General features: G+C 52.1%; 8 protein-coding genes across 8 annotated transcripts; 5 read left to right on the top strand and 3 right to left on the bottom strand.

Annotated features, from left to right (window-relative positions):
- Positions 1-211: 211 nt before the first annotated feature.
- Positions 212-2,119, top strand: HMPREF1120_02012 (retrograde regulation protein 2; the record flags this gene model as incomplete). The annotated part of the gene is made up of 4 exons (XM_009156043.1): positions 212-405; positions 463-488; positions 563-1,468; positions 1,539-2,119. 4 exons carry the CDS (start codon positions 212-214, stop codon positions 1,868-1,870), a joined length of 1,458 nt encoding a protein of 485 aa, XP_009154291.1. The 3' UTR covers positions 1,871-2,119.
- Positions 2,120-2,659: 540 nt separating this feature from the next.
- Positions 2,660-5,337, top strand: HMPREF1120_02011 (cyclohexanone monooxygenase). Its single transcript, XM_009156042.1, has 6 exons — positions 2,660-3,378; positions 3,431-3,454; positions 3,512-3,547; positions 3,611-4,867; positions 4,946-4,997; positions 5,065-5,337. Exons 1-6 carry the CDS (start codon positions 3,209-3,211, stop codon positions 5,242-5,244), a joined length of 1,719 nt encoding a protein of 572 aa, XP_009154290.1. The 5' UTR covers positions 2,660-3,208; the 3' UTR covers positions 5,245-5,337.
- A 272-nt stretch (positions 5,338-5,609) lies between these two features.
- Positions 5,610-7,689, top strand: HMPREF1120_02010 (DEAD box RNA helicase HelA). The gene has a single exon (XM_009156041.1). It carries the CDS (start codon positions 5,754-5,756, stop codon positions 7,422-7,424), a length of 1,671 nt encoding a protein of 556 aa, XP_009154289.1. The 5' UTR covers positions 5,610-5,753; the 3' UTR covers positions 7,425-7,689.
- A 40-nt stretch (positions 7,690-7,729) lies between these two features.
- HMPREF1120_02009 (allantoicase) lies at positions 7,730-8,932 on the bottom strand (the record flags this gene model as incomplete). The annotated part of the gene is made up of 1 exon (XM_009156040.1): positions 7,730-8,932. The coding sequence occupies one exon, from the start codon at positions 8,930-8,932 to the stop codon at positions 7,730-7,732; it is 1,203 nt and encodes a 400-aa protein (XP_009154288.1).
- A 1,188-nt stretch (positions 8,933-10,120) lies between these two features.
- HMPREF1120_02008 (MFS transporter, DHA1 family, multidrug resistance protein) lies at positions 10,121-11,746 on the bottom strand (the record flags this gene model as incomplete). The annotated part of the gene is made up of 1 exon (XM_009156039.1): positions 10,121-11,746. One exon carries the CDS (start codon positions 11,744-11,746, stop codon positions 10,121-10,123), a length of 1,626 nt encoding a protein of 541 aa, XP_009154287.1.
- A 714-nt stretch (positions 11,747-12,460) lies between these two features.
- On the top strand, positions 12,461-16,744 carry HMPREF1120_02006 (uncharacterized protein). Its single transcript, XM_009156037.1, has one exon. It carries the CDS (start codon positions 15,321-15,323, stop codon positions 16,617-16,619), a length of 1,299 nt encoding a protein of 432 aa, XP_009154285.1. The 5' UTR covers positions 12,461-15,320; the 3' UTR covers positions 16,620-16,744.
- On the bottom strand, positions 13,085-14,635 carry HMPREF1120_02007 (galactokinase; the record flags this gene model as incomplete). Its single annotated transcript, XM_009156038.1, has 1 exon — positions 13,085-14,635. The coding sequence occupies one exon, from the start codon at positions 14,633-14,635 to the stop codon at positions 13,085-13,087; it is 1,551 nt and encodes a 516-aa protein (XP_009154286.1).
- A 287-nt stretch (positions 16,745-17,031) lies between the features above and the next one.
- On the top strand, positions 17,032-18,477 carry HMPREF1120_02005 (uncharacterized protein). Its single transcript, XM_009156036.1, has 2 exons — positions 17,032-17,381; positions 17,544-18,477. Exons 1-2 carry the CDS (start codon positions 17,171-17,173, stop codon positions 17,942-17,944), a joined length of 612 nt encoding a protein of 203 aa, XP_009154284.1. The 5' UTR covers positions 17,032-17,170; the 3' UTR covers positions 17,945-18,477.
- Positions 18,478-18,480: the final 3 nt, after the last annotated feature.

The raw sequence follows: 18,480 nt of genomic DNA, 5'->3' as shown, positions 1-18,480 counted from the left end.
CCAGGGAGGCTGGCCTGACAGGCCGGGGTAGACGAGGACGGGTTATCAAGACATAGAGGTGGCGAGGAGCTCAACAGGATGAAATCAAGAAGGTTTTAAAGGGTGGTGTCCCTGCTCATCTGGTCGGTATCAAATTCTGTACAGACCATCGTCCCATCGTTACTACTCTTTGCTGTGAAAAGAAGAATACAACAATATTCTCTCATCTATAATGGAGAAAGATCCTTCTATTGTCGAAACGGGCGGCTGCGACAGGGTCGTGAGTCGTGCCGAAGGGGTTGTCCTCGATGAAGCATTCGTGGACCCCGCGGTGGAAAAGAGAGCTCTTCGCAAGTTCGACTATATCATGATCCCCCAGATCATCATCTTGGTCATCATCGCTCAGCTGGATCGATCGAACATTGGGTGAGCCTATTCAAAACCAAGAGAATACTCTGACAATGGTTGCTAACAATATGATAGTAATGCAAAGGTCTTTGGCCTAGAAAGTACGTCCGGTCTTGCTGGATCTTATGCCAGCTTTGATGACTTGTTCCACCCTTTTTCTGACTTGTGCTTACAGAGGGCCTGAAACTGCACGGCAGCCAATTCAACGACATCGTCACCCTCTTCTACCCAACTTACATTGTCTGCGAGGTCCCATGGGTTGTCGCCCTCAAGCGATACGGAGTCAACCGCATTCTGTCCATCTCCATGGTGGGATGGAGCGTGGTTACTCTGGGATCCGGCTTCGTCAACAACTACTCGCAAATGCTGGCCTGCCGTATCCTCCTGGGTGTCTTTGAAGGCGCCCTCAACCCTTGCCTGATCATGACCATCTCGACCATCTGGGACCGCAACAGCCAGGCGAAAAGAGTATCGGTGATTTACGTTGCTTCGGGCCTTTCGGGCGCATTTGGCGGTCTGATCGCGTACGCCATTCAAAGCATGGGAAGAAAACACGGCCTCGATCCGTGGCGATGGCTGTTCATCGTCGAGGGAATCATCTCTGTGGTCCTCTGTGGACTCAGCTGGCTATCCATGCCCACCAGCGCGGCCAAAGCTTGGTTTCTAACCCATGAAGAAAAGGAGGCAATGCTGGTGCGTGCAGCCAACAATGTTCGGTTCCAAGGCACAGAACAAAAACTCGCCTGGTCACATATCAGAGCTGCCGTGTTCGAGCCCTACGTCTGGCTTGGGGGAATCACGCTGTTTGCCAATTCCACCGCTACTCTCGGATTTGGTGTCTTTTTGCCCACCATCATCCGGGGCATGGGATACACTTCCTTGCAGGCCAATTACCTCACGATTCCGGTTTACTTGTTCGTGGCCTTGTGTTGTTTCGTCTGTGCTTTTGGTGCGGATAAACTAAAGTCCCGCGCCGTACCGTTGATGATTCTGCCCATACCAACCATCATCGGATATGCAATGGTCATTGGGAGCGCGAAGAAGGGAGTTGGATATGCTGCTATGTTCCTTTGCGGCGGAGGTAAGAAAATTATCTCGATTATGTATGACTATTTAGGGACTCGACGGCTGACTTATACGGTGGTTTCCAGGAATGTTCTGTTTGAGCACTCTATTGCTGGTCTGGATCTCCATCAACATCTCCCCTGACTACAAGCGAAGCGTTGGTGTTGGCATTATGGGGATGTTGGGAAATTGTGCCGGCGTGCTCTCTGCCCAAATCTACCAGACCACTGATGCTCCACGCTACGTGACCGGCAATGCCATATCTCTGGGCATGGAGGGCGTTGCTTGGGTTGGTGTCGCCTTGATGTATCTGATGCTCCGCCTGCGCGGGAACAAAAAGGACAAGATGAAAGCTGACGGTGCGACTACCAATGGCAAGCTTGGTGACCGGGCTCTGGACTTTGTCTATCTGCTCTGATTCATATGGAACTGGAAACCAGGGAAGGGGAAAGGATAACGGTACTACACGGTGATCGGGGACTCAACTTTCCCGATAGGGGAGCAGTGCAGGGGTCGGGTTTACTTCTTAAGGAAAGAGGAAATAGGGCTACAGATACTGAGATCGCCGTCGCATGATTTGACAAAATAGTGGTTGAATCAAGTCACGGTTTGTCTGCCCTCTCGAAATAGAAGTTCGGCACACGTTGTCTTTAGGGAGGGTACTATATCAATTGTACTTTGGGAGTCACGGCCCTTGAGCTTCCAATGCCTAGGTACCCAGGTAGATACGGACGGCGGTCTCCTGAATACTCCGAAAGGGGGCCATGGGGCCACCACCAGCTGCCGGAACAAAAGACCTTTGCATTATTTTCAAGTATACGGCGGTCTCCTGAATGCGAACATCCAATATTCAATATGCACAGTCTACAGACTCCTGCCTGTACACTAGTAGCCTCTTGAAAAAGAGTCTGTAAGCATGCATCAACTGCTTCCTGATTAGTTGGTCGACAATCCCGACACCCTGTGCCGGACTGAAGCAGGTCACTATACAGCTCGGGACGTTATCAAATAACGGAGGGGTTACTATCTTGACGGACTTTGGCTATCAGTAAGGACGACTTTTGCGGGGGACGAAGCCGACCCACCCGCGTTCCAGATCCCATCTCAAACGTGGTGGGTCCTTGCCCTTTTTAGGTAAGTCAGACCCCGTTTGGAACTAGCGGAGCATCCTTTTTACAACGTGCATGATTTCAAATATCAAGCAAGACGTTTACCACGCGTTTAGTTAGGACATGTACCTTATCTCCTGGCATTGCACGTCAAGACCATCCCGGTTCCTGCTCACCAAGACCTATGCGGATATCGATATCGGCAGAAGCGGATGGCTTCGCCCGGCAAAGTGAAAGCGGGCTCCGTACAGAATGGCGGCGGCCATTCATTATTCTCCTGGCACCTCGGCATCCGGGATACACTCGAAAAACGTCTGAGCACTGGAGAATGAGTTACTCACCCTCCGAGCCATGGAGCTAAACAAGCGAGGAGACCTGGGGATCAGTTGATATGGGAAAGGAAGTCAGAATGATTTCAAACCCTGACCTATCTCCGATCCGTATCCACAAGAGCATAACGACCCATGGTCCTCCAGCTACAGGTCTAGAAGGTGGAGAGACAATACTTCTCTAGGTGGTTGCAACATTGTTCCAATGTGCTATAAGTACCTGCGGACGCACACGGGTGGCTAGTAACTTTTGCGTCTCGTACACAATTCCACTCGCAGGACGTTGTAAATCTCCCGACACTGGCCGATTCAGTCGAGATGGGATCAATCGATATGACGAGCGAATCCGGCTATCATATCAAGAACCAATGGCATTCTCAGCCACGACCGATCCGGATCGTCTGCATTGGTGCCGGTGCGGCTGGCTTATTGGTCGCATACAAGCTGAAGCGGAACCTGAAGTTGTTTGACCTGGTGATTTATGAAAAGTAAGAGTATGAACCATTACGATACTTTAGCATTTGTTAACGCCTGATCCAGGAATGCAGGAATCGGAGGGACATGGTGAGTTGTGATGGCCAGTTTGAATCAATAACAGCACCAACTTATACTCCTCACTAGGTATGAGAACCGATACCCAGGGTGCGCTTGCGACGTGTGAGTCTTCCTCTTCCGCCTGCCCTCAGTCTACTGTAGCAGCTGTCACTGACAAGACACAAGCCCTGCGCATGTGTACACATATTCATTTGAACCGAATCCCGACTGGTCGGCATTCTACGCCAGCGCTCCAGAGATCAGACAGTACTTTGAAAGATTCGCGGAAAGGTATGACCTATACCCGTACATCCGGACCAAGACACGAGTGCTCTCCTCGACATGGGTGGAGGACAAAGGAGTATACGAGCTACAGGTCCAACTTGAGGATGGCACAATCATACAGGACTGGTGTCACATTCTGATCAACGGCACTGGTACCCTCAGCCGGTGGAAGTGGCCAGATATCCCTGGTCTGCATGATTTCAAAGGCAAGCTGGTCCACAGTGCCGACTGGGACACCTCGGTCGACTGGAGCGGCAAAACCGTGGCCGTGATTGGAACCGGGTCATCAGCCATTCAGATTGTGCCGCAAGTGCAAAAGACAGCCGAAAAAGTCATTTGTTTCATGCGTTCCGTGACCTGGATCTCGCCGCCCATTGCAGGGGATGTGTTGAAAGAGACCAAGGCGCACTCCAGCGACCCTGGACAAAGCCAAACGAACCAATACTTCTACACAGAGGAAGACAAGCGCCGGTTTCGCGAACACCCTGATGAACTGCTTGCGTATCGTAAGAAGCTCGAGTCTCAGTTCACAGGCACATTCGACATCTTCATTGCTGGTTCGCAGATGTCCAAGGATGCCCAGCGCCTGATGCGAGACGAAATGTACCGCAGGATCGGACCCGGTCACGAAGAGCTCAAGAAGAACCTTATCCCTACATGGGCTCCGGGTTGCCGACGCATGACTCCGGGAGAGGGATATCTTGAGGCGCTCGTCCAGGATAACGTGGTCACCGTCCACAAGAACATTGCAAAGGTCGTGCCTGAAGGACTGGTCGACAGCACCGGCCAACTTCATCGAGCGGATATCATCGTCTGCGCAACAGGGTTCGATGTCTCACATAAGCCAAACTTCACGGTTACCGGTGTCAATGGTGCAGACATGAGACAAGAGTTCGAGCCGGAGCCCTACGTTTACTTGTCCATGGCGGTGCCGAAGTTCCCCAATTACTTCACCATCAACGGAGCACGAGGCAGTTGGGCGTCTGGCACCGCATTGAACTCACACGAGGCCTGTGTAGACTATATTGTCAAGTGTATAAGCAGGATTCAGACCGAGAATATTCGTGCCCTAGAGGTCAAGATGGAGCCGATCAAGCAGCTGTACGAGCATATGGACGAGTGGCACAAGGGGTCGGTATGGAATGATGACTGCAAAAGGTGAGTTGTTCTCGGCCCGTCCCAACCCACTTTGATTTCCCCTTCTTGATTCTCTCGCTAATTACATGCGTGCCATAGCTGGTACAAGAACAACATCCCGGGAGGGAAGCCACTGTTGTGGGGTGGTTCGGTATGTCACTTCTGCCCGTGTCTCAGGGCAATCTGTACTCATGGAGACTTACTGACCGTTTCACCAGTCCTTGCATTTCATCAAGACTCTGCAGCTGGTCCGATGGGAGCACTATGATTTTCGATACTTTGGCAAAAACATGTGGGAGTTCCTTGGGAATGGCCGTGTCGAGGCTGAGATGACAAACGACATTGACGGTCTGGCGCCATATATCCGGAACGAGGACACGCCCTGGTCCGTGCAGTAGCTGATAGATACTTTGGAACCCATAACATGAGGCAGCCTGTACAGTACAGCAATCTTGCTGGATATACAGTACACTGTATGTTGTTTCGCTCGATGTACTTACGATATGGGAGATGGTTGTATGTGCTTGAACAGATTAGACGTCTCTGGCTCACCTCTGGCTGGAGAAAAAGGCTGCTTATCTAATCAGATATCTGTGGATCCTCAGTACTAGTGTTAGAATATCGCACTAGGACTTTTGTGGCACCAATCAGACCGTACTGCGTTTGTCCCTTGCATTCACTAAAACTCCTTAAGATTCAAATGACGTTGATTGCCGCAATCAAGATAAACAAAAAAAGTTCACCCTTCAAGTTGGATTCATTTAAACTCTTCGACTAGTAGGTTGTACATTTCCGCGACCAATTTTTTATATACATGATCTTTGCCTCCCTTCCTCTGCAAAGACACAGTCCGGGTACATCCAGTATCTCGCAATCGTGATCCTCTGTTCTTATTCGGCTTCTCAGCATGGCTCGTGGCAGGGGTGGCAGAGGAGCACCGTTCCGCAGGGGACGGCCGACTTCTCAGAGACCTCAACAAGCGCCAGGCTACTCGCCGAATGGACACCAGCAACAACAAACCGCAGTGTCAGCCGTCCCCAAGCCTCCCCCGCCGTCCATCGCCGTTCCGCAAGATACACCGCGATTTGGTGATCTTCGTGGCAAGAATCTCCTCAATCCCACCATCATCGATACGCTCACCAACGACTTCGGCTTCGACCACATGATGCCCGTGCAGGCAGCGACACTAGAACATCTCTTACAGGGCAAAGACTGTTTGGCGCAAGCAAAGACTGGAACAGGCAAGACGTTGGCGTTTCTGCTCCCGGCAGTTGATACCATTTTGAAAAACAGAACGCAACGCCTGTCGGCACTGATCCTCTGTCCTACGCGAGAGCTTGCGCTACAGATTGCGGCCGAGGCCAAGAAACTCGTGCAGCGATTTCCGCAACTCAAGATCGCTTGTTCCATCGGAGGGACGAACAAGACCGCCGAAGCGCAAGCCATCTATCGCGGTTGCGACATCCTGGTTGCCACGCCCGGCCGACTTCTTGATCATCTCGGCGAAGAGCAAGTACAACACCAACTTGGCTCCCTCCAGACGCTTGTTCTTGACGAGGCTGATCGGATGCTCGACATGGGCTTCTTACCCGACATCAAGAAAATCCTGACCTATCTTCCTGATCTCCCACGCCAATCAATGTTGTTTTCCGCCACTATTGATGATCAGGTAAGGAAAGTGGCGCATCTGTTTCTGAACAAAGACCATGAGTTTATTTCGACCATTGATCCAAGTGAAGCAAACACGCATGAGCGCGTGGACCAGTATCTGGTCACCACTCCTAGCACGATCGAACACGCTCCCGCCATGGTCTCGGTCATCGAAGACGAGCTGTCTAGTGCCGCTAACAACCAGTTCAAAGCCATCGTGTTCGCCCCCACGGCGGCCCATGCTGACTTTTATGGCTCTATTCTTTCTTCGATGGGTACGTTGCCAAAGGTCTCGGTGCTTCATTCTCGTATGTCGCAGAGTAAGCGAACTCGAATCACCGACGACTTCCGCCAAGCGACCAATGCCATTTGTGTCGCCACAGATGTCATTGCCCGCGGAATGGACTTCCCGGGCGTCAGTCATGTGTTTCAGATAGGGCTACCGCTTGACAAGGAGTCGTACATCCACCGACTTGGACGCACTGCGCGTGCCGATGCCGAAGGCCGCGGTATTTTTGTCTTGAGTGAAGCGGAGAAACCCTTCTTGCATCAGTTGAAGAAGATCAATCTACAGCCCTATCCAAAGCCTGTCCGGTACAGTATCGAAGACGTTGAACCCGCTTTGGCCGAATTGGAAAACAAAGACAAAATCTATCAAGCTTGGCTGGGTTATTACAAGGCCCATTTGAAGGTACTGGGCTGGTCCCCAGCTGACTTGGTGCGCGAGGCGAATCGGTTTGCCCTCGATGGACTCGAATGTCCTGAGGTGCCTGCCTTGGAGAAGAAAACCATCGGGAAGATGGGGCTCAAGGGCGTGCCTGGGCTTGTTGCTATGGCCAACGCACCTGGCTCCAACGATCCTCGTCGACGAGGTGGCGGCGAGGGACGTCAGCAAGGCAGAGCATCGAACCGCGGACGTGGAAGATGATGCTCCAAATTGCGGTCTAATGGCTTGATCAAGCAGTTGGACTGGCTGGCTAGCCGTCCGGGCGCTTTGAGCCTGATCACGCACTACCGTACTTCTAATTAGCGAGATGTAATATTAGAACGAGAACGAAGAATAGACTAGAGCAATTGCATTCTTGAAAGACATAGCTTTCACCTTGAACAGTACGAATCGCAGGGAAGAGACGGAACCCGTTCTTCGCTCGTCTGCCTTCCTAGCTATCTGTAGTTTTCGAGTCACTACTATATGGCTACAACGTAGCCGACATGACACTGCGTAGACCCTACCTACGCCCTCCTCCCAAAGATCCTCAACCTCTTAACACCGCCATCCGGGATAATAGTCATTTTCGCATGCGTCCAAACCCGACCCTCCGGAGGATCCCCCACGTTACTCAAATCCCCTCCCTCAAAAACATGTTCTGTATCAGCCTGACAAGGCTGCTCCCCCTTTACCAACGGCACCCAACCCTCATCATCAACCTTTGGATCCGGTTCCGTTCCCAACGCGGCTTTCGCTTTCTCAACCGACCACCCTTCGATTCTCACAGCCTTTGGGAAATTCCCCCTGAAATCCTTCGTATCGACAACGACCTTTTCAACTTTCCGACCCTTGAGTCCCAATCTGACAATAACCCAATCGACATGACATTTCTCTCTACTTCGAGCCGTCTCCCATCCATCACCCATATCCTTGCCCCGACCAGGCAACAAAAGATAGGATTTTCCGCCAAAATGTTGATCGGAGCATTCGATCGCCACCCCGCCGTTGAGAGCGTACGCGAGATCTTCTAGGGGTTTCTCTGTCTCACCGGACAAAACTGACGGTGGGAGAGGCGGCGGCGCAACCTGACCGTACACTCTTAGTCGAGCAATTCCGCCGTCAGGATACTGCTTGAGCCGGAGATAGTTGAACTCTTTGCCGGAGATGCCTAGTCCTGACACTTTCCATGCTTGACGCTGGCTAGGTCCGCATTTGGAGGGGGGCAAGATTTCTTCCCAGAGAGAAAATGATTCCTTATCAATCCCACTGTTTTGTTGTTCATCTTCGGGGAGATAATATCCGTCCAAGCCCGCAAAGGGAGCTTCGTTGCCATTAAAGTATGCGGTATCTATTTCCACCGCTTCGATCCGCCCCACGCAGCCCAGTTTGATTACCACCCAGTCGAATTCCTTGGGGTTGTGGCGTCGCGTTTCCCAGCCGTCGTACCATGCTCCCGTGTGCACGAAGTAGCCTGGTTTGCGGACGGGTGGGGTCGGTGTGAGGAGGTTCGAGGCGGATGCGAAGTATTCGTCGGAGCAGGATATGATTGTGGCGCCGAGGACGGTTGTTGTTAGGACAGTTGAGGAGGAGAAGGTTTTGTCGATTTGGGATGCTGGGATGGGTGTTACTGTCACGCCGGAGGAGGTCGTCGTTGAGGAAGGAGGGACAATTTTGTCGACTGCTGTCCCTGCTTCGGAGAGGATCGGTGGTTGGACGTGGACTTCCATGCTGGATGAGTTGGCTTCAATGGAGGTTGTAGGGCAGCGCCGGGCGTAGAGGACTCTGTTTCAGGAAAATTGATAGAGTTGACTGGAGCGGTCCTCTTGGGCGTACTGTGATCCTCCTCTTGGGCCTGGCGACCAGGTTTGACCTCCACAGCGCTAGAGCAGGTAAAGATTGAGGTACAGTGTCAATCCGACCTGCAGGATTGACGTGCTCGGATGACGTATCTCCTTGCCAGAGTTTCGTTAACCAAAAACCGACCGGCAGAGAGTGCGTGTGTCCTCTATGCGTGTAGTAGGCCGGGAGACACAGGCTTTATTTATCGGACAGACCCAGAGACCCTGGCGCGGAGACCGCCGAAGGACGCAGCGGAGCGTTGCAGTGCCAATGCCCCGCGATTCTGTTTATCAATGTCCGCGATTACCATACATGTTATGTAATCGCCGTCCCCTGCGTCGGGTCTTGCGTCAGTCTGCCCTCAGAGTACGTGATTGTCTCGACAGTCTTAACGACCACGAATCATCTGAAGATCTTCACAGAGGACTGACCAGCGTGGATCAAGCGATTTAAACGCTCCTGTGGATATTTGAGCTTAATATGACCTACACCGTTTTATACAGGCGACGAGAGTTTATATACACTCGATTTGGCGCCCCTAAGAGTCCAGCCTTGTTTCTATGGAGGCAAAGAAATCTACCGCTCACTCCCAACGGACCCAAATCAGAGTCGCTACCATTGTACCCAACTGTTGGTGGGTTTGTGACACCTTTGGAGGTATCGGCCATGGACACTTTGCCAAAGTAAACCGATTCGGGTGTTTTTGTGTCCACATGTCTTCGTCAAATCCTTCTGCATTGTCTTCATTAAATCATCCGTATACTCTGGTGCCCAGCCAAAGGGGGTTTGGCGCTGTGATGCCTGTGCCCGAGCCCTTTTTCGGCGATTAGTGACGAGCCTTTCAATGTCTTGTGGGCCATGATGAGTGTGCCAGACCCATAGAGATTGTGAAGTTAAAATCGCCAGACAAGACTCTCATCTCAGGAGCCCAGAGAATTGCAACAGCTTCGGCTGATGCAATCAGTAAAATCTTGTGACTTTTCATCCGGGCAGAGCTTGAAAGAGGGCGAGGGTGTGTTTTTGGCTCTGATGGGGGAGATCATGAGGTCGTAGCCCCTAGAAAGCACTATCTGCTTTCACACCCCCTCTTTACCGCCATTCACCTTCTCTTGCTCGTTCGCCCTCGCATTACTTTTATCTTTCTTCTTCTGGTCAACAGCGCGTCTCCAGCCTTCGCCCCACACCGTTGTGGCCCACACAGCCACAGCAGAGACGATCAGAAACCCGGATGAGATGACGCTGAACCAGCCGACGCCAATGGCTTCGATGGCAGGAAGACAGACGGCACTGCCCGCGGCGGCAAAGACATACCTTATCATGTAGTTGCCTGCCACGACTTCGGCGGAGCGGCCTTTTGCTTGCATCACGTCAAGACAGTATGTGTTTAGGCTTGGGAAGCAGAACAGCTGAGACACTCCCTGTATAAACATGGCCAGGACTGGGAGAGGGATGCCGCCAACCTCCTTCTCTACGGACCACCCATAAATGAGCATACAGGCTGGAATGACACCGCCAATAAAGGCATAGCACGATCGCAGCCTGTCCTCAGGGACCCGCCGGTTCTTCTTCCGGATCCATTTCTTCACAATGTGGTCGGCCCAGCGGCCTCCAAAGAAGGTACCCAACAGATACCCGCATCCAGGGGCGATGTAGAAGAGGCCCGACTGGATGGGAGAAGTGAGGTGGAACCGCGGGTTGAGCACATATCTGATAGGTGTCAGGAGAGAATACATGTTCCAAACGAGCGAGCTGGACGCCAAGCCAGCGATGATGAGGTTGGGGTAAGAAAACAGCAGGAACGCAACCCGGAAGGGCGACGTCCAGTGTATGATGGTCCTTGTCCGTTCTCTTTTAGAATACTCGCGAAGTTCATCGATTTTCTTCTCCGGGATGGTTTCAGGGAGGAACAAAATCACCAGCACCGTGGCCAAGCCGCCTAGTGCGGATTGCAGCCAGAAGATATCGCGCCACGTACGATAAGTGACAATGATCCCACCGATAAACGGGCCAAAGGCTGGCCCGATCAGCGTACCGGAGAGAAACCAGCCGAGAGCAGTGGCGCGGGCCGTGGGTGTGTATATGTCGCCGAGGCAGGAGGTCCCGACAATGAGAAACGAGGTGCCTTGGTATGCGGTGAGCATGCGGAAGATGAAGTAAGAAGCCAGGTTAGGAGCGAGCGCTGTGCCTATGCTGAATGCGAAGAAGAGCGCCGCGGTGATGACACAAATCCACCGACGCCCGTAGACGGTAGACAACGGACCCCAGAGACATGGTGACAGACCCATGAAGACAAGATACAGAGCGTTGGACAAGTTGATGATGCTGCCACTCGTGTGGAACGTCTCTGCTACTTCGGGGATGGCCGCAAGGATCGTGGTCGACGAGATAGGAGCCAGGAACCCGCACAGCGACAATACACTGGTAATGACAAGCTTCCGCTGGTTGCTGAACCGCTCATACTGAGCTGCGTTGGTTTCCGTATAGGAACTGTCGTTTGTAGGGACCCCTTGGATATCATGGTGCGACACCGTTGACCGGATACGCATGAGATCCGGCTTGTCACGAACACATTCTGTCAATTCCGGGGTAGGGGCTCGATCAAGGTCCAGTTCCACCGCATCACTCTGGCGGGACTGGACGGGCACCATCTGCCCGACGACGTGGTCCTCTTCGACATTATCAAGATGAAGTTCGCCCGTCATGGTCGGATAATTGGATCATGCGTGGCAAACGCTTGACCATTTCTTGAAGAGGTGCTAATTAAGACTATAGCACTCAGAAGCGTGTACCTAGTCGCTCCAGCGACTTCTGGTGCATAACCTCCGTCAGCTGGCTAGCAAGCACCTTTATGCGAGAGTCGCCCCTCAGAAGGAATGGCAGGGTCTGAAAAGAATGACTGTAACCGTGAAGAAAATGACTCAACTTGAAGGATTGATTTGCAGAACCATTTTGTGGCCTCACCGTCATACGGCGATTAGCACCCCTGGTGTGTCGGATCAAGCGTCCCTATTGCATTTTTCGCAGACATCGACAGGCTAGGGAGGCTCACCAAAAGGTCTTCCCCGTGTCTTGTTAGACCGACTTCCGAATCATGGCCAATGACCGCATCGTATCTACAATCTTTGCCCCGAGGTCGGTCGCTCTCCGTCGTGAGGAAGAACCATTTCGATGGATCCGCGGCGACCTGGTCGTTGCCGACTCCCGTGTTGACCAATCATGGTGTATTGAAATTGAGGCTTTGTCCCCAAGGAAGTTTTAGGCTCAACGCCCTGTGAGTTTTTGGTTGTACTAAACTTGAATAGGTTGTTGGCTTCCGTCGGGTCAAGTGAAGGATCCACTGGCTTCCGTCGGAAAAGGCGACCTCCCAAATGATATGGAGAACTTTATACATCGCTGTTCCTCGCTATGCCAGCATGCTCAACTTGAATCAATTGCACATGCCACATGCTTCAGGCTCCAGAAAGGCTGCAGACATTCATACAATTTGTGTGAGGAAGTGCAGCTCGCTTTGGATCATACAGCGCACGTGATCGCGGCTCACTCTGAGCCAGGATGTGCTGAAATTACTATCGACGAGAGCCATATGCATCGTTCAGGAGTGCTCTAAACCTTGGATCCCGGTCGAATGGTAGGGCCTCCAGTCCGTTGACTTGGAAACTGTCTCGAAGTCGGTAATGAACTCCCAGGTGACGAACTATACCTCGCCTTCTTCTAGCACAGGTGGCTACACCTCGTTGCGATAGCACCATTTTGTGGCCTCAGTTCGCCCATTACAATCCAAGATTCTTCTGCACCATTTCGTGGGCGGTCGAAATCTTCGATGTTGTCACATTCCGCGGAAAGTGCGCGATGCCAGGGGTAATGTGGCCATCTGGCATGCTCGTCTTACCATGAGCTACCGGCAAGGGAATGACTAGTTTCGGTCATATCCATACATCCATGTCCACTGTTTTCGCTTCGACTCAATCGTGGTCAACATCGCTGCGGTGCTCTCCAGTCGTCCGTATCTCTTGGTTGAAAGGTCATCCTCAGCGAGGCGCTCATACATCAAGAGCGGATCCGACTATCAATGACGACCCTTGACCCGGCTTCGAGGTAACGATGGCTTCTTTGAGCTTTTCCTCACTGATGTCCGGGAATCTCTTGTAGTAGTACTCCTTCTTCAGCGCTTCAGTCACAGCCACCACTTTATCCTGTGGCACCAAGTGTACAGTGCAGCCGCCCCAGCCAGCACCAGTGAGCCGGGAACCATATGCTCCTGCCCTCCTTGCGATAGAGCATATTTCGTCGATTTCGGGACAGGAGCATTCGTAGACATTTCGGCAGGACTCCTGTGTCTTGTTCATCAAATCGCCAAGATAGAGCAATTTGTCCCCGTCCAACTTCCCGGATGTTGTCAACGTGTCCTTGAACCTGACTACACGGCCGGCCTCTTGCAGTACATGCAACGCACGTTGTCTGAGTTTGAAGGAGTCCGCTTGTATAGGGAATTTAGACATGTACTCTTTCTCCAACGCATCCACCGAGATGCCCAGAATTCCGGCGATGTCGTCCCTAGTGTAGCTCTCCTTGTCAAGCATAGACTTGATGATGTCAACCATTGCGTCCACCTGGACATCGAAAGGCTCATCCCGCCGACCTTGCTTTTTCATGATCTCCTCCTGCAAATTCCGCAAACAGAATCCAAGCGAGCTGGAATCAGGGTTGAGGGCAATGTCATGGAGCTTCGCCAATACCACGCTGGCTAAAGTACACTCCACAACACGAAGATTATAGTGGATAGGCGCCGTTACAGCCTTGTCGGATGTAATGAAGGACTGTGCAATCAAAAAGGTAATCTCGGGATCAGACACAGGTACAGGAACGTGCTCCGCAAAGAATTTGGGAAAGAAGTGGCAGTAGAGAAGATAGCCTCGCTCGGAGAATATTGATGCAGCCTGGTCCATGCCGCCGGAAAACACGCCCACAGCACGCTCGGATACGATGGCCAAATCCAGTAGGTCCTGCTTCGAAATGTCCTGGTTGTTCGCAGCCATAACAGCGAGCGCAGAAGCACAGACGAAGGCAGCGCTGCTTGACAGTCCGCCACCCGCGGGGACGTTGCCATCAACCAGGAGTTCCATTCCCTTAGGAACGAAGGTACTGCCATGTTTGTTGCGCAAGTACTCCAAGGATCCCTTCAATCCAGCCAAGAAATAGTTGACCCAAGAGTGGTGCTTCCTGTCTACTTCGACTGTGCCTGAAGTTGGGAGATGCATCTCTCGTTCAGGATACTTTATAGCATTGACATTGGCGATCTTGACAGTGGGCTCATCAGGATTGCCATCTTTGATGACGCGGACGGCAATCAGGACATCAACAGTGACTGCTGCAGGCAAGACGTTGTACAGCGAATAGTCAACGTGTTCGCCAATGATATTGACTCTGCCGGGACTTCGTGCTACGAAGTCGGGTTTCTGGCCATATTTGCTGCTGAAGGACTTGATCAAGTGGGTAAACCGATTCCGAAGGTCGGTGGGAACGGCATTGCCTTCTCCCGTCCCAGCATAGACATGCTCCAGGCAGTCCACCTCTGGTATTGGTTTTGCCATGTTGATGGCGATTAGGTGGCACGTCCTGCCCGCGAGAGTGTTTGAGGAACAAAGTAGACTTTTATGAAGTGACAAGAGTGGGAGAGTGTATTTTGTTGTCGATATAATGTTCACACGTGCCTCAAGAGATGAGTATCAACACTTTTCCAGGTATCAACAATGGAGCCAGAATTCAAGCGGCTCTGTTCCCGTTGAGCATGAAGCAATTATTTAAAATGTGCAAGAAATGGTCATGCAAACAGCAGAGAAGAAGAGAAAACGCAACGTTACATGAGCAGAGGAGAGGTGGTAGTGGCATTAAACATTCAGCAGGCTGGAGTTGTCTGACCTCGCACGAAGCGGGAAAACGTCATAGCGACTGGCTTCCGCAGCCGCATTGATTGCATCTTTAAACTTACTCAGGCTGCAGTGCGGAATGCTACACTACTTGCTCAGCCCCGACGGTCAACACACCTAGTACTACAAGGCATCAATAAGCAGACTTTGCACATCATTCATCTGGAGACTCGCAACGACATTGGTTTCCCTCATGCAGTGGCCAATGCGCTTGAGGTAGACGCCCGTTTCGGCCACTTCCCCAGGTCCAAGGCACGGCCTGATCGTCCTCTCGGCTGAGCGAACGTTTGAACTACCACATCCCCTACACCGCACACCTAGGCTCTGACCACGTCAAAAGCCCCCCATCATGAGTTCTGGCGACGCGGTGCCCGTGTCTGCGGAGGTCGAACCTGCACACCCTTCCTCGAATCCACGCCCTCCTCCTCTCTCTCGCTCCTCAACCCTCGGGTCAAGAAAATGCTGGATATGCATGAGTGATGCATCAGAGGACGATCCGAACAACCCTCCAGTGTGGCGGTCACCATGCCAATGCAGCCTGACTGCACACGAATCTTGTCTCCTGGATTGGGTGGCAGATCTCGAAAATCCAAAGAACCAGAAGCGGAAAGGCTCAACCAAGATTTTGTGTCCACAATGCAAATCCGAGATTAAGATTTCAAGACCGAAGAGCTACGTTGTGAGTGCCTATCGCGCGCTGGACCGCACGTTGGGCAAACTCGTATTTCCTGGTCTCGGGCTGTCAGTGTTAGGTTCATTCTGGGCCGGGGCTTGGTGCCATGGCTTCTACTCTGTTTATCTGGTATTCGGGGAAGAAGACGCCACACGTATATTTGAGGAGGCTCTCCGACATCCCTTGTGGCATGTTGCGTATGGGATGATTCCAGTCAACCTGATCTTCGCTCGCACCAATTACGCCGACTTCGTGCTACCTTCTGGCTCTTTATTCTTGCTAGCGACACAGCTCAGTGATGGGTTCGAAATCGACATGACGATCTGGCCGCCCTTGCCCTCAACGGTTTTTGCGTGCTTGCCTACCATCAGAAAAGCCTATAATTGGTGCTATCACATGGTCTTCTGTGATCTCAACCGGAAATGGCTGGAAGAAATACAGCCAAGCCATGCCCGGCCAGAAGAAAATCAGGACGAAAACGGCGGGGGCTTTCAGGACATACCGGAAGAAGTTCAGGAGGGAGAGGTTTTGCTGGAGTTAGAGGTCAATCTGAATGCCGAGCCTGAGCCTATGGAAGGCGACGGCAATGCGCCTGGCGAACAGCAGATTGAGCAACCGCGGCCACAGAACGGCCACGTCCATCAGATTCTAGGAGACCGGGGCGATCAACTGGTCGAAGGGACATCCAGCATCGGACAGATGGTGTTAGGCGCTTTGGCTTTCCCCGGCGTGGCAGCAGGAATGGGAACTCTTCTCAGCTACTTCTTGCCCTCTTCATGGCTAAGTGCCGCCAACACTATGAATGGCCGCCCGGGTATAATGCGGACCAAATGGGGAAGAAGTGTTGTGGGTGGTTGTCTATTTGTTGTGCTCAAGGACGCTCTGGTGCTATACTGCAGATGGAAGCTGGCGCAAGGCCATCGACAGAGGCGGATTCTGAATTATGACAAGAAAACGAAGAGATACTCGCTCTGAGAAGGCAGTCACTTTCTCTCAGGGACTTTAGATGGGATATTCCCAGGCTTTGACGATGCGATGCTGGTGCTTTACTCAATCAAATATCTTTGACGGCTGTCGCTTGCGCAGCCCTACACGCGATATCATTCTCATGAGAGCCTAGCTACAGTATTAAGATGATTTCCAAATAGCAGCACACGCATTAGGCACGTCTGGTACGAGTTGGTGTAGCTGAGGCTGGATGGTGTACCTACGACCAGTACTACTACTAGTAGTAAGGGAACGGCGGGTGTGTACCTAGCTAGCACTCCTAACAGCACTAGCGCGGCCACTAGTAGTGCTAGTAGACTCGGAGGCTCAACCATGCCAAGTCCGACGATCGTCCATTCCCGACTGGGATGGCATCTCAGGTCTGACTTCGAGCCTTTCAGGTTATCGACGAACGTCTGGGCATTGGAACCCGATGAACACACGAACCATTTAAGCACCCTCCATAATCGCTGCTTAGGAGCCTTGCGCCGCCCCCTCCAACTCCGGCTTCATTATCATCCTCGCAAGGGCGGCCCAGGATGCACGTCTCCTCGATCCGCGCTGCGCTGGCGCAGGTCTTTCAGATCCCTCTGCGGCCGACACTGCGGAATGCAGTGACCATCCCAACCCGATCGTCCACGACTGGCGCGAGCAATGTCAGCACATCTATTCAGAGCACCTCCTCCTTCTCGACGAGCGTAAGCCGTGCCGCAAAGAAGGGAAAAGGCGGCCGACCAGATCAGAGAATAAGTGAGTAGTGTCCTGCGATAACCACTCTGCATATTTGTGCACTATATCCCTGAGAGAAATACCACTTGAATCCCCGTGTTGCATGGATTCAGACCTGGATTTGGGCTCTCTCTATTATCACCCCTCAATCATAGATATGCTAATCTCTGCATCTACCTCCAGCTTTAATCCGCTACTTTCTATATCACCCGACAACTCTGACTCCACGTCCGCTCCGATTTTCCCGCAATCGCTACCTCCGCCACTGGACGATTCATCGCGCCTGGAATCTGTACCGCGCCAAAGTGAAGAAGGCGCGCGAACTTGAGCTCGAACGTCAATACAATGCCATGAGAGATGCCAATGAGGAGCTGCGCGTCGGCGCCGGCGACGGCGGCAGACTGTTCCGCAAAGCGCAGATGAAGACCGGCGTCTGGAGCATCCCCGCCCGCGGCGGCGGCGTGCCCATCGAGTATGCCAGGGGAATGGTGGATTGGATGGGCAGTACCGGTGGTCTGGGTGCTTCAGGGTCCGGGCTCGGTGCTAAAGCGAAGATCTGGGATAGCGAATGGAAGAGATCATGACGACCGTCTTTTCTGGCTGATTGGAAAGGAGATGGAGGGAGTGTGATAAAAAGAGGGCCAACTACTGTACTGTATAACACCACAAAAAGTTCAAAGCAGCATGGGAGCATGAATGTCTGGAGAGAAATCGAGAAATCCATCCTCGCCTAGCTACGGGCTCGAGTTCATCAGGGGACAGATTACAAAGCGAATCATTATTCTATAAAGAACACAGGTCATGGCAGGTTTTCTTTTTGGGCCCCATCAAACACCAATTGCCAAAAAGTTCTAGGAAGAAAAGCACACAAGAAAAGAAAATCACATGATTCTTCCATATTCGCTAATGTCCCGCAGGAAAACCCATGGAATCGAAACCCGTCGTCACATGTATGGCCAAAGGAGGCAAAGAACCCTCATGACTCCGGAGAAATGCTTCGCAATGGGCTTCTCACAAGATATCATGTCTTCACCATCTTCAAGTTCGAGATAATGCTCCGCTCCCCAGTCCGAGTACTCCAGAAACCTCTTTATGAGAAGAAGAAGCATGCCGCCCATTT

Source organism: Exophiala dermatitidis (assembly GCF_000230625.1).
Source record: "Exophiala dermatitidis NIH/UT8656 unplaced genomic scaffold supercont1.2, whole genome shotgun sequence".
In the NCBI taxonomy this organism is placed as follows: domain Eukaryota; kingdom Fungi; phylum Ascomycota; class Eurotiomycetes; order Chaetothyriales; family Herpotrichiellaceae; genus Exophiala; species Exophiala dermatitidis.
This window is presented reverse-complemented; position numbering and strand designations above follow the sequence as displayed.